Genomic DNA, 15,763 nt, shown 5'->3' on the forward strand with positions numbered 1-15,763 from the left:
AGAATAGAGAAAATAACTTGTGTCTAATTTATACCAAGATGTTTATTTGTTATTATCGGTTTAATACCACGTAAGAGTCAACTCCTTTGACTCTGATCACATGACAAAACGAAGTCAAGCTCTGCAGCCATCTGGCAATTTTTTGAAAGTCCTACATGAAATGCCGGTGAAAGCTACAGAGTCCAAGGAAACTTCTTACATCGTGCTTGCTCTACTGTGTTGGCCAACTCCTTTTGAGGACACAAAAAATTCACACTTTTTTTAAAGAGGTAACACTTTTTGAGATTGATTTGAAAATGGACGATTTCGTAGCTTTGTGAAAACAGTCCTTTAATTTGACAGATGTTCCGGTTACTATAATGTCATCAAGATATATCAAGCATATTTTACAGGTTAGTTCTCATTGCACCTACTCCATCAATCGTTCAAATGTTGCGGGTGCATTGTATAATCCAGACGGTATAAACTTGAACCAATGTGATCCATTGCCAGTGGAAGAGGCATTCTTCTCATTACTGTTGGGGCGAAGGGCTACCTGCCAATTTCGCTTTCTAGATCTAATGTTGGGAATCATCTGCATTCAGTCAAGATGTTCGAAGTGTCATCTATTCTAGGAAGAGGGAACTATCCTATCTGATGGTGAAATGATCAAGTCTCCTGTAGTCTTAGTCTTAGGTTTTAGTATAGTCTTAGTCACCAACAGCACATGTGACGACCAGGGATTGCTTGATTTTTCGATCACTTCCCTCTCCAACATGTCCTTGATGATGGATGAAGCTTCGTCCTGTTTTGCAATCGTCTCGGTGGTTGACGTATGGCCTTTGCATCGCCAGTATGATTTTGCCATTCACAAATATGTCGTTCTCTTCCTCTACGAATCGGGTGTCCTTGACTAGTTCCTCTTCAGACAGATGACTTCATGTCTTCCTGAAGGTGTCGATGAGTTCCTTCGCAGGTTGTTGAGCACACTGCAGAGGACCTTCTTTCTCTATTCTGGCAATTTTCACAATCGGTTTACAGGTGTCTATTACTTGTCTTTCTTGGGAGGTAACCTGTTATTAGCAGGATTGACAATAATTCTTACTGAAATGGTTTGATCGTTACCATTTACAAGTGATCTGGCCACGATCACAGCCGTCCTCCTGCCTCGGAATCAGTTCTATTTGTCAAATATTTCTGAAGGAGTTTCTCTAGACCTCTGCCATGAACCGATCTATTCCTTCATCTTCACAACTTGGGTCAATCTCATTTCTCACATCCACAAATCAAAAGTGAATCATTAAAAACACCTGTGGGTTCCTTTCTATACATCTTTATTATGATTAATAACGATGATAATAATAAATCTTCATTTTCCAGTTGGAAATCATAAATGTGTTAAAACATCCAAACAGTAATTGACAAAAACGTCATAACCAGTATATATGTATTCAGTAAGAATTTCCAGAATATGGACATAAGTATAAGTTATGAATATAAATGGAAACGAATTGAAATATATAAAAATATAGGATTATCAAAATTCTTGTAAACGAACGAAACTAAATGAAAACAGATACAGGAGAGCACATTTAAAGAACTTCAAAGTGTCATAATACAAATGATGTCATTTGATCAAGGGCACAAATATAAAAATTGACTGACAATATAAATGAACACTTTCTTATGACATACGTTCATCAATATTATAACAATTTTTCTCAATAATTAATGTCCTAAGTCTGGATTGAAAATAATAATAATGGAGTTTTTTTATAGTCATCAAAGTGGTTAAAAACTTTGCATCCCAAATGAAAAGTCTAGTATGGGTTAGTTCTATGCAAATTGTGCACTAGAAGATTTCTGGATTTACTGTCAGAAATCAGAATGTTGAAGGCTATAAGGTTAATGACAAATGACAAGTTAAAGAAGTGTCCTATTGTTGATGTTTATTACTAGTGTCTTATTAATATTGCAAAATTGTTGAATAAACATCAAAATGACAAATTTCAAAGTAATAACAGCAGATTTCATAAATTGTCATATTTCCACCTCAAAAGGAGATTCAGTATATAGTGAAAAACGGTTTCCCAAAGACTTGACAATATCAGACCTAAAAGTAGTGAAAATATTTAAAAATTCATTTTGAATTATTTCATAAATCAACTTATTCTTCAGGTGAAGCTTGAGTTGATGACTGGAGGAAGCTGTAATACAATGCAAGTTGAGGCATATGATGAAAATAACAAATTGATATGTAAACTAGAGAATAATAATGCCCTCCTTGGGTCCTACCCATTGGAAGATGGTGTGCGGTTACATGTTATTGATCAATTTCAAATGCGCTTCAATACAGCTCAAAGTGAATTAGATGATGTTCCGAAATTCGTACTACCTGAAGAGGAATACAATAAAAGGACTGATACTGTTCGATCATTTCTACAGAAAAATGAATTGGGTAAGAAAATTAATAATATTCAGAAGCAGTAATTCTTAAGAGTAATCTCTAGTGAATAATAAAAGTACATTCTGACTGGACGAAGTTTCCATATCTTTAAGTTACATTGACAAATATAAACAAAGTAATAAGAAGCCACTATGGAGAAGTTGAACCCTCAAAACAGATTTTTTAAATGTAAATAATATGACTTTGGAATAGTACTTAATTTTTAACTTGAAAAATCTTTGAAACTATCATTTGTTACCAATTATGTGAATACTATGACCGAACATAGACCTGATAGTAGTTTCAATGAATTCAACTTCATAAAAAAAGTTTTCAATTATAATTGGATATCAATAATATGAATATTAAGTACAACCAAGCATTTTTTCCATTATTCAATTTCTAGAATTCTCCAAAGAATTCCGAATAATATTAATAAACTTCATTTCACAATTATATATGAATTTTTATTTGCCATTAACCTTATGACAAATATAAAATATATCAAAATGTAAAAGTGTGCCCATATATACAGAAAAATCATAATTTACAGAATGAAATGCTGTCAAATATAATCATAAAAAAATTAAAAAGCTTTTTTTTTCTTCTTGAACCCGTTTTTATATCTTGTTCTTATTGTTTCCACAATATTTTCACAACATATTACCTTTGATTCCAGGAAAGTATAATGAACAAAATCAGGAAAAAAAGAGACAGTTGGAAGAAGCTGAAAAGAAAATGGCAGAAGACACAAAAGTAGGTTCTAGATGCAAAGTTACTGTTCAAAATGCAGCAACTAGGTTAGGCACAGTTATGTATTCTGGAACCGTTGATGGTTTGTCTGGTTACTGGATAGGAGTTAAATATGATGAACCATTAGGCAAGAATGATGGATCGTAAGTCCGATCTTTAATTCGATTCATTTCACCACACTGTAATCATATTTTTCAGTTTGAAAGGTAAAAGGTATTTTGAATGTCCTGAAAAATATGGAGCCTTTGTAAAACCACTGAATATTACCTGTGGTGACTTTCCTGAAGAAAATTATGATTTGAACGAAGAAATTTGAACCCTGCCATCATTCCAAAAATATTTTTGAAAAATCAATTTAATATAGGTTATTTCATAAAATAATTATATCTTTGTGATGCTTTATTTAATTTTCTTTATATACACTTATAAAAATTATATGTAGCTTTGATGAAGATAATTACTGTAACAAATTTCAAACAGCACTTTTTCCTTATCAAATATAGTAACACATAAATCTTTTTTTAATCTCTAAAAAGTATGTATTCAATAAAAATCTGCTGAAATCTATTTTTCCGTTTCCCATTTGTCACCTCCTGCATCCAGAAGTCGAATCTAAGGATTAACTAGTTCTTACCTTTTATCGTGCGATTCGTAACACATGTATTAGTAGAGTGGATTAATATTCAATTCAATTCTTTATTTATCCATTCGAGCAAATACAGCTATAGGACAAGTCAAAAAACATATAGACATACAACAAAGTACAGTGAGTAAAATGATAAAATAAAATAAATTATGTACATGCATAACAAGGATTGCAGACAAAATACAATTAACATAGGATAGTGAAATAATACATGTTTACAGGTTGTTCTTTAAAAAATTAATTCATAATAATCTTCTAGGAAGTAGGGACACAGATCAATTAGTATCTTTTTCACTTCAATAAGAAATTTCCGGTTTGAAAAGGATCTATATCTTTGTGGAAGTCGATTATAGAGTCTTAAGCCAAGTACAGTAGGTGAATTTAAGCTAATATTTAAGCGTTTGAAGGGAACGCAATATTTGCCTTTCTGTCTAGTATCATAATTGTGTAGTTCGTCTACACGCATATGGTCGTCACGAGCTTTGTGTATATTCTTCAAAAGTTCTAAAATGAAAATACCACTAACTGTTAAAATCCTCATGTTTTTGAAAAGGTCACGACAACTATGGTTAAATGAGACTCTAGCAATACATCTAACAATGCGCTTTTGAGCCAGAAAAACATTTTGTGCATATGCTGATCCACCCCAGACTGCAATACCATAGTTTATTCTTGATTGAACTTCTGCAAAATAGAATGAACGGAGATGATTCAAGTTCAATGTATATCTAAGATTTCTGATTTGGTAACATTTTGAGTTCAGTGTCTTAGAAAGCTGTAGACAGTGAGTTCGAAATGATAAGTCTTCGTCCAAAAAAATTCCAAGAAATTTAACACTTTCAGTACTATAAATGCATGTGTTATTAATGTTGATATTTAATGGCGGTACGTTTTTGTTTTGATGAGTATGAAAAGTTACACAATTTGTTTTGTTTGTATTAAAAAGAAGAGACATATCAGAAGACCAGACTGAAAAGTTGGATATTCAATGAAAGTCATTTTTTGTGGAGGAAAAAATCAGTTTTTTATCGACCTTTTTTTTGGGTAATTGTTACCTTCCACAATCTGAAAAAATATAAAAATTATAATGGAGAACTTTATACAAGTGTAGAAGGGCAAACTTTTTAGTTTACCCCGATAAGTTACTGCGTAAAAATCAAAGTATTTTTCACAAAGGAAAAATCTTCTATTTATCAGTAACTTGTCGTATCTCGAATAGCTCCTTAGAAATAGACCGTACTTGGCTACCCATCTTGAAGAAAACTTTGGATAGTGGCGAAATGGCAACAAACTGATATCGGAGAGTACCTTGTATTACATCGAAAATATTTCAGTTGTCAATCAACAACATTGACATAATTTCATATTTCAAAACTTCTTTGACATCTGTCGAAGAATAAAGAAATAAGCTCTCGAAAAAGGAATAACTGCATATATATTCGAATTTTTATCCATTTCTGAAGACAGAGGCAGATTTTGGCCTCCGAAACGTAAAAGATAAGTATTATTTCTTAATAATTTTTTTGATAGGCAAAATTGTTAAATACGACAAGTTACTGATAAATAGAAGATTTTTCTTTGTAAAAAATACTTTGATATTTACGCAGTAACTTATCGGGGTAAACTAAAAAGTTTGCCCTTCTACACTTGTATAAAGTTCTCCATTATAATTTTTTTATTTTTTTCAGATTGTGGAAGGTAACAATTACCCAAAAAAAAGGTCGATAAAAAAATGTTGGATATCTTTATTACACCATTTTCTTTAATCAAGTGCTTACTTCCTTTCATTGACAAAAAAGTTGAAGTTACAGAAAAATAATATACACTGATGTATATGGAAAACTGTCACCTTGAAATATTGAGAAATTTTGAAATTCACATTTGAAATATTTTCCAATAAAGCCTGATTTACGAGGAAAACGGAGGTATATTTTTATCATCTAGGTTTAATAGATACATCGTGAGGTGAAATACAGCTTTTGGATGACACTCGACCATCCTGTGTGTGAGCTTGGCCCGTTTCCTATAAGTTGTTTATTCATTCATTTTGATATTACGATTCAGTTTCCTTCAAATTCTCTTTGTTTGTTTATCTGATCATCTAAATCACAATAATTATAATTAGAACTTCCTTTATATTTGTAATAAGTTGGATTTATTATATTTTTAGTTGAATTTTAAATACCAAAACACATGTGTTTTCGTATGAAAAGGGAACCTTATCATCTTTCAGAAATAACCTTAAGGCCAACAGAACCAAGCCATTTAAAGAAAAAAAGTCGTTAAAATTAACTGCTTGATACTAAGAAATTCGATATTTTGTAACATTCAACCCCATAATTCATTTCATTATCTTTCGTTAAGGGTCGAAAATATGTCATCCAGTCTGTATACCCCATTTAGAATAAAAGTCAGAAAACACTCAAACGTATAATAAATATCGCAATTTATCTTATGAGCTCTAAATTTAACGACAAGATAAAATGAAGCCACCCAAGTGGCTAATCTACATATGTTTTATTCGAGACAGCAAAGAAAATATCCAAAAATGACCCTTGCAGTGACATCTATATATCAGTAGTAGACTCACGACATTAGAAATGTCGGGAACTAGACGTGAATTCTTGAGGACTTATTCGCCGGACCATGAGGTGGCGAAAAGAGTACCAGTCTTAGAAACAATTTCAAACTTTCTGATTGGTTAGAATTTTCTGGGATAACATTACTTACATCCCCTAACATAGTAAAGGTGGTGAGGTTTTTTTGGAAAGATTTAAGTGGGTGGTGCGCGGAGATTTGGTGAATCCAGTTGAATTTCCTACGGTAGCTGGAAATTCTAGAGGAAATTTTGAGTGAATTGAAATATTGAGATATTTCAAGTCACTGTTTAGAGAAGTGACACTAATTGGGTTTTGGTAGTATTCGCGGGTTTATTCAATTTAGTGATTTAGAGATTTTTCCGAGTTTCTGTTAAGAGTTTTTGGGGAAATAGTGGCTTTCGTTGGAGTTTTCAGGGAGTCCGTCTACGATAATTTTGGTGAGCGTATTTTAAACAATTCTGATATATAGTGTAGATGTTATTGCATGCTTATGTGGACTATATTTTCGACTTGGCACCTAGAGTATTAATGAACATTTACCATAATAATATAGCTACGAATCGGGTTCCCTTTTCATTTTATTAGATTATTATAGGTCATAGTAATTTCCTACGTTATACAGAGAGGAGCGATTAAGTGGGTCTCTTGATAACTTCTCAGAGTTGTATTTTAATTGGTATAAGTGAAGTTACCTCAATTTTCAAAGGAATACTCCTGTCAGTTTGTTCATGGTTATAATTATTTATTTCTTTCTCTTTTATATAGTGTAAATAACGTTCAGTATTAATTTTTGTTCATTTAATTTTATTCTATTGTTAATCCGATTATTCTGCCAACTTTACTCATCAATAAAGTTGGTTTGTGAAAACTTTGCTAATATTATTTCATTTCCTCAAACCCCTAATAGACCACGCATTTAAGCCGTGGCCGAATCCAGCCTCTGAGGATATAATTGGTGGCATAACCAAGCCATTTCTCCACGAAGATTAGAAGGTAGGAAAAAGTCAACTGTTGACCAAGTTGCCTACTAATTCTCAATCCGTGTGATCAGGACGGATTTCAAACTTTCTCTGATCTGGTGGCAGCAACTCTCACGCTACCAAACTAAATTAAGAAAATAAATACCTTTGGCTGAACGATCCCATATACAGGGGGGTGAATTTTTCTGGTGCGAGTAAATACTGAGATGATTATTATATATTCATAGTAGTACTTATATAGGGATCGCCAATTCAGACCAGACGGTCATTTATTACAGTGGTGGCCTAGCGGTGGGATATTATTTCATTTGAAGGGGATTATTTTATTTGAGGGAGTGAAAGAAAAAGATCGGTAGGATTAACTTTATCAGTAAGATATATTATTTTATTTGAATGGTAGATTTTATTTGAGAGGGTGAAAGAAGGAGGTCCAGAAAGAAAAAGTAATAATATTTTGCGTTAATTTTTTTGGTTGATAAGATACAGTAGAAGTCAGTTAGGTTTATCAACATAGAAAAGGGAACCCTACAAATTACCCGACTTGTGCCTATACATATATATTTTACCCGAAGTTTAGCAAGGAGTCCAAAAAAATATATAGGTAGTTTCTAGTTCGATACTCATTCCGATTATCGAAATGAATAATAAAGAAGGGGTATCAGGGGTTACACCCACGCCAACACCTGTTAGAGTGGCAACCCACTATTCGCTAGGTATGATCGCGGCAACTTTAGATGATTTTTCAGGAAAAGAGGTTGTAAGGTATTTTGAGAAATTACAGTTGCGTGCAAGACTGGATAATTGGTCGGAGGACGAAACCCTTCAGTTATTTAAATTCAAGCTTGTTGGTGACGCCTATAATTATTTTAAATCGGATGCGCAGTTGGACACGTTAAATTTTACTGATCTTAAGAATAAATTCATAAAAAAATTTACCCCATTCCAATTACCAGGCGAAAATCAGTGGAATTTAAGTAAATGTTTTCAACGACATGACGAAGATGTGTCGTCATTTTGTACTAGGTTAAGAATTTTAGGGTCTGCCTTACTAAAGGAAGATTTAGCAGGAGCTGACGCTGGCGAGGAAGCTGGGATAAAAAGGAAAAATCGAGAACTTATCCTGAATCAATTCAAGGTGGGGCTGCGAAAGGACCTTATGAAAGAAACTGGCGTTTTATTGTTGAGTGAGAAAAATTTGGATTTGGAGAAGGCTGAGGAGTTAGTTAAGTTACAGGAAACAACCCTTATGATGGTCCAAGGAAGATGTGCGAACTTGAAAATTTCGGCAGTAGATAAGCAGGGCGAGTGCCAGGCTTGTGGTGGAAATTCTGAACATTGGTCTAGGGAATTGAGGGTCGATACCACGGATAACAATAGAGATGAATATAGAGGCTCCAGAGATTATAGGAACAAAAATAATCCACTTCTAGGAAAGAATTGTTATTCATGCGGAAAACCAGGTCATTTCTCCAGAGACTGTCGCAGAGTTCAACCCGAAAACAGTAATGGATGTTATGTGTGCCAACAAGCAGATCATTGGGCAAGGGATTGTCCAAGAAACAATCAGAATAGGGGTCGATCAGATTTTCGTAGGTCTTATAGGGGAGCTAGGGTTGCAGAATTTCAACCACGTACATGGAAGCCGGTCAGAAACGTAGTTGGATACAATAGAGATAGACAACCAAATGCGGAAGCTGAGAACAGCAGAGAGGCAAAGCAGAATACGGGAGCCATACCTAGACAAGCATCACAGTCGACTTCTTTTTCAGGGCCACGACAGGAAGATGGGGACAATGTCAATTTAAACTTCTGAGGCTGAATTCCCCCTGCCAGGATGGAGGCCATCGACAAACAAGAAGGCAGAATCAAATATATAATACAGGGAAATTGGGAAATTCGGGTGTACAAAATCATAATAAAAGGGAAAGTAAACGGGTTATGGTAATACCGGAGGTAAATTCAGGAGATATACCGGATATACCCCATATTATAAGAGTGAGTGTGAATGGAGTATTGAGTTATTGTTTAGTAGATACAGGAGCAGCGGTAACGCTTATTCAAAAAAAGCGAGTGCTGGAGAATGAAGTAGATGTGAGAGGAGCGGATAAATATCAGTTGACCAGTGTCACAGGACATCCTCTGCGGACGTGGGGTACTACGAGTATGACAATAGGACCTGAGGATGGAGATGTTAACACAAGATGTACCGCAGTCGTTTGTGAGGATGAAACATTGGGAACGGTTCAAGCCTTATTGGGAAGGGATTTCCTATATGCCAATCGAGCACGTATCTCCTACGAGCAAGTACCATCAGTCGCCATGTGGGGAAAGGTCATCCCATTTCTGCACAAAAAGGACATGGACGGAAATATTGGATGTCAATTACCATCAAGGATAGGACAAATCACCAGGAGAAGAAACGACAAAAATCTAATAGGCAGTGCACAAAACAAAAGTAATGGAAGAAGCATAGACGCAACGCACAGGGAAACCGCATCTTTTCAGCACCGGGGATCAGAGAATAACTGGGCTGGTTGGCTTCAAAAAGTGAAAATCTTCTTCGATAGTTACAGAAGACAAGTCCAGCGGACAGATCGATGGGAGACGAATAGACATCAACAAATATCAGAAAATTTTGAAAGAAGAGGAAACAACAAGCAAGGCGATGCAGAGGAGACTGAAGCGATAACCGAGGTACCTTTAGCGGTACAAGTTATCACAACAGAAGAGGCAGCAGCCGAGACAAGGAAGAATACGACGGACACAGAAGATGACGAAAATAAAACTGAAGGCATCATCAGAATCAACGATGCTGGCAGAATTTTTCCTCAGGAATTAGAAAATGAAATCGTCAGAGTACCAGAGTTATCCAAACTTAGAGAAAGTGTCGGTACTTCCAAGACAGATTCAGGATTGCGTCCATCGCACGCGAAACAGAGTAAGTCTGATATCAGTCCAGACGAAAATCAGACATCAGATGAGCCAGTATCAGAATCGGACCTGGTAGCAATGGAGGATCTGGTAATTTCCCCAAGGACAGAGGCGTATATACGAGGAAGCCTGAAAGTACCTGTAGAAGGTGATATCCTAGTTTGTGAGCCCTTCGAAATAGGAAATCCTCAAGCACACGTAGCCCGTACTGTTGTAAGGAATGAAAAAGAAATCCCAGTGAAAATCATAAACTTATCGTGGAAAGAGGTTATTCTGAAGAGAGGACAGAAACTTAGTAGAGCTATTGTGGGTGAGGAATCACCTCAAATTAACACCTCTAATAGCAATGTTTGTAAATTGGATTTTTCAAACGATGATTGGATGAGAAATGGATTTGACCTACATCATTTGGATGAAATGAACAAAGAAGAGCTATTTAAGTTAATTCGAAAATACAAGCATCTGTTTCGTGATGAAGATGAAGAGTTGACTAGTACGACAAAGGTAAAGCATAGCTTGACTTTGGTACCAGGCGCACAGCCCATTTGTAAAGCTCCATACCGCATACCTTATCGTCAACGAGAAGTACTCGAAGGGGAAATAAAAAGATTATTGGACTTGAAAGTTATAAGACCATCATGTAGTCCGTGGTCTGCACCCGTAGTACTGGTAACAAAACGCCTGCCTAATGGAGAAGAGAAAGTGAGAATGTGCATCGACTACCGAGGACTCAATAACGTAACCAAGAAGGAATACTATCCCCTTCCTAACATATCGGATTTGATTCAAGGACACAAAGCAGGTACAAACATGCTCTTCTCGGTTATTGATGTAGCCGAAGCCTATCATCAGATAGATATGGACGAGCAGGCGATACCGTTGACAGGATTCAGTACGTTTCAAGGTCACTACGAGTATATGAAAATGCCATTCGGTCTTGTGAATGCGCCTTCGACCTTCCAGAGGTTTATGAACATGACACTCACAGGGTTGACTCCAGAGACATGTATGGTCTATTTGGATGATATCATCATTTTCAATACTGAGGGTGGAAAAGACCACATTGAAAAAATTGAAAGGGTTTTCGAAAGATTGAGCGAGGCTAATGTGAAGCTGAAACCAAAGAAATGTAATTTCATGTCAGAGAAAGTGAAATATTTGGGCCATGTCCTTTCCCAGGAGGGTATATTACCCGACCCGGAGACCATAGAGACAATTGCCAACTTTCCACTACCAAAGAATATCAGGGGAGTGAGGTCCTTTTTGGGAATAGTAAATTGGTACCGCCGATTCATACCCAATATTACGGAGATATCTGCACCATTGGTCAATTTGACGAAAAAGAACGTCAAATTTGAAATTACAGAAGAAGTGCTAGAAGCCATAAGGAAACTGAAGAATGTGTTGAAGTCAGATTCGATTTTGATTTTTCCTGACTTCGAGCAACCGTTTATTTTGGCGACCGATGCGTCAGGACTAGGTGTGGGAGCAGTGTTGAGCCAACTACGAGATGGGTATGAAAGACCCATTGCCTATGCGAGCCGTAAGTTGAAGAAGGCAGAATTGAACTACACTACGACAGAAAAGGAGTTACTTGGAGTTATGTATGGAATACAAACTTTCCGTTGTTATGTATACGGGAAGAAATTCTCGGTAATCACCGACCACCGACCGTTGAAATGGTTGCTGACTCTGAAAGACCCGAGTTCGAGGTTGACTAGATGGGCACTAACCTTGGCGGAGTACGATTTTGAAATTATCCATCGACCCGGAAAACTTCACGGAAATGCCGATGCTCTTAGTCGAATGTATAATGAAGAAGAAAACTTCATAGACGTGAAGTACGTGGAATTCAAAGAGTATAGGAAGAAACATAAGATACCACGGTTCCAAAACCTGACGTATCGGAAAGAAGATTTGTTCACTTCACCAGAAAATTGGGCGTTAGCTCACTGCGTGTCGAAGGATCTAGCTATGGGAGCGGGGCTCGCCAAGATTTTCAAGGAGAGATATGGAGGCGTGGAGTCCCTGAAAGGACAAGGAAAAGGTGTAGGGGAAGTAGCGATGTTAGCGCTTCCGGAAAGGAACATTTATTACCTGGTCACGGAGAGTGCCTACTATGAGAAACCCACCTACCACACATTATGGGAGTGTCTTAAAGAACTCCGAGAATGTTGCGAAAGAAACCAGGATAAATTTCTGGCCATACCTAAGCTGGGATGTGGTTTGGACGGACTGGAATGGGAAAAAGTGGTGGAAATGATTGAATTCATTTGGTACGGATCTGACATGGAAATCAGAGTGTACGACGACAGGGGCACTATAGACAAACCTATCTGGATTGTAGAAGAAAATATAGTTATAGAACCAGTTTGGGATCGAGAAACTGTGGAGAGGGCACAAAGTCGTGATAAATTTTGCCAATCCGTGATAGCCCAACTGAAAGATGCAGAGGAAGGAAAACAAGAATTCTATACAGATAAAGACGGAATACTGTATAGAATTGAAGAAGATGGAGAAGAAAAGCTAGTAGTCCCCAAGGAAATGATGAAGAAGGTACTTGAAGATTTTCATAATATGCCTATGGCCGGACATCAGGGGCAACAAAAAACGTTGTGGAGTATCAAGAGGAGATTTTATTGGCCTAATATGCGGGCGGTAATATCAAATTACGTGGCAGCTTGCGAATCTTGTAATAAGCGAAAAACTTCACCACATCATAGAAAGGCACCTCTTCAAAAGTTCACGACGGCTTATGAACCCTGGGAACTGACGTCTATGGACATAGTGGGACCCTTAGTGACATCTTGGGATGGAAATCGCTACCTATTAACGTTCCAAGATTATTTTACGAAGTACGTGGAAGCTATTCCCCTTCCAGACCAAAAGACGGACACAATCGCACGAGCCTTCGTGGAACACATCGTGTACCGACATGGAGCGCCTAGGATGCTCTTAACTGACAAAGGAGCAAACTTTACGTCTGGCCTATTTAAGGCTGTATGTCAAATGTTGGATATCAAGAAGATCCAAACTTCGAGCTACGCACCAACATCGAATGGTCAAATTGAACGGATGCACCGAGTGTTGAAAGATATGCTATCACATTATATAGCAGATAATCAACGCGACTGGGACACATGGATTCCGGTGGTACTGATGGCTTACCGCGGGAACGTTCATATTTCCACCGGATACACCCCGTTCTTCCTTCTGCATGGACGTGAGCAAGTGTTGCCTGTGGAAGACTTCATTCGACCGCAGCGAATCAGATACGACTGTGCAGAAAACTACGCTTCGGAGCTAGCTGCCAGACTGAAAGAAGTGTACTCGCGAGTATTGAAAACATCGGAAAAGGCCAAAGAAGAAAGAGCAAAGCATTACAACAAAAAAACGAGGGAGAGGACGTATGAGCTCGGAGATCAAGTGTATCTCTTGCGAATGCACGTTAAGCCCGGTATATCAAAGAAACTCGTGAAGCCCTGGATAGGGCCATACAAGGTTGTAGAGATAATAGGTCCAGTGACCTATCGAGTGAAGAAGGTTGGTGGAACAGACGAACAGGTAGTACACGTGAATCGGCTGAAGTCATACTCAACCTATACTGTCGAAGGGGATGATTCCGAGGAAAATAATAATAGCGACTATGAAGAGGAGAGGATGAATAGCTCTGGGAGGACGTCTAAGAATGGACGTAAAGAAGAGGAAAACGAGAAAAAAATCACAATTCTCCCCCAGTGGATAGAATTCGAAGGTCACTCGGAAGAAGCAGTGACTGAGGAGGAAGATGTTGATGTAGAGGAAGGTATAGAGGAACCCCAACCCTTAAGGAGATCCGCTCGGATTCGGAGAGAACCAGATCGACTGAACCTGTAAGAGAATGTAACTGAGTGAATGAGAACTGGATGATGGAGAGTGAAATTAATGAGTGAGATGAATGTATGATACGAGTAGATGAACGATTAGGGGTGGGCAGGAAAGAAACTATAATGATGAGAATGCATTTGAGCAAATCAGAGGAGTGCCGTTACTTGAAGAGCCCGGGGTAAACTCTCTTCAAGCTAAGTTATTGATGTGTTCGTCGAACTAGTGTCCATCTTTGACCCGGATTGACATTAGATGACGTATCAAGTGAATTTTGTTTTCACTTCCTTTTAGTTTATTGTATAGTTTATTGTAGTCTCAACTTTTCTTAATGAATGTAATGATTTTTATTTTACCATATTATAAACGATCGATGGTTTAATCTAAATTGGAGCGTCTATACACCCTTCGTCAATCCCTGGCAATGAGATGGAAAAAGGCAGCACGATCTCGATTTTCCTAATGATTGCTATCTTGCTGGTCAGGCATTATTTTGTATCGGTAATCAGGATGATCGCGTACGGTTGCAGGGATGAGAGAGTGAACATTTCGACTGTATCTCTCAGAGACGTTAGTGTCCAGAACGAGAATCCGCGTACTTGAGCGACTTCAGATTGATGCATCACCGTGAGATGCATAGTCAGACTTATTTGGTGGAAAAAGGACTGTCGAGTTATGTAGACAGTTACGGAACGTTGAAACTATACCTGTTGGGATCCTGTTAGTTATTGAACAAATAACCTTGAATTGTTCAATCAGCGCCACATTAATAATATTGGGATCAGTGGATAGTACCTGCACCTGCGAAGGAACAACCTACCATGAAAATGGACGAACCTGGAAGAATATGGCTTTCTTAGTCGACGTGAGGATCCGAGCGAGAGACTAATTGGCGGTTATTATACATTTCGAGTTGCGAAGTACCTACTCTATAGGCGATACCCTGACCTGGTGTGTAATTCAACTGGAGCGTTCCAGAGAAGCCCAACCAGATAAACCGACGACGTCATTGCCAATCATCGCAGAACCCCAGCAGACTGCCCATCATACCACTGGCGGTTACCCTGTTTTGCCCCAGACACACTGGACTGTGAACAAAGACATTAACGAAGCAGCTTGAGTGGCTGACCAAAAGACTTTTCAATCAGTGCGGTACAAAGTTGTAGGACGAACTTAGGATCTGTGTAGATTGAATTCAATCTGAGTTCAATCTATTCGAATCGTATCTAGAATAATGTGCCGTTGACCAATAAAGAGTAGCATATCATATGGAAGTTATTGAGATGGAAATTCACCAAGGCGTAAAAGACTACAGTGAATCGTGAGTGAATATGGCCTCTGTTGTGATGTGATAACGCGAACTGTAGTATACAAGGAGATACGTTCACTCCTATTTCAATGACTTTTTTTTTGTAAAATTTGGAATATTTCGTTAGGGAACCCCTAATCATAGCATGCGAGACAACCCCACTGAAAGTCGCGTAACTTGAGGTGATACCTATTCTGTTTTCATATTTGAATTCGACATGAGGTGGCGTTGTTGCATTTGTCAGTAAGCATGAAG

The 15,763-nt window shown here is 37.5% G+C and overlaps 1 protein-coding gene across 1 annotated transcript; it reads left to right on the forward strand.

Moving 5' to 3' along the window:
* Nucleotides 1-1,882: 1,882 nt before the first annotated feature.
* Nucleotides 1,883-3,745, forward strand: TBCB (tubulin-binding cofactor B). Its single transcript, XM_023165860.2, has 4 exons — nt 1,883-2,098; nt 2,158-2,437; nt 3,105-3,321; nt 3,377-3,745. Exons 1-4 carry the CDS (start codon nt 1,979-1,981, stop codon nt 3,492-3,494), a joined length of 735 nt encoding a protein of 244 aa, XP_023021628.1. The 5' UTR covers nt 1,883-1,978; the 3' UTR covers nt 3,495-3,745.
* The last annotated feature ends 12,018 nt before the right edge of the window (nt 3,746-15,763 follow it).

The sequence above is a fragment of the Leptinotarsa decemlineata genome, unplaced genomic scaffold, assembly GCF_025532065.1.
Source record: "Leptinotarsa decemlineata unplaced genomic scaffold, Ldec_3_MD MMD2_tig00000199_RagTag_RagTag, whole genome shotgun sequence".
In the NCBI taxonomy this organism is placed as follows: Eukaryota; Metazoa; Arthropoda; class Insecta; order Coleoptera; family Chrysomelidae; genus Leptinotarsa; species Leptinotarsa decemlineata.

Coding starts and splice junctions, on each gene's coding strand:
- TBCB (XM_023165860.2), top strand. CDS start 1,979: ATGACAAATTTCAAAGTAATAACAGCAGATTTCATAAATTGTCATATT. Junction 2,099..2,157: donor TGACAATATCAGACCTAAAA/GTAGTGAAAATA, acceptor CTTATTCTTCAG/GTGAAGCTTGAGTTGATGAC. Junction 3,322..3,376: donor TTAGGCAAGAATGATGGATC/GTAAGTCCGATC, acceptor CATATTTTTCAG/TTTGAAAGGTAAAAGGTATT.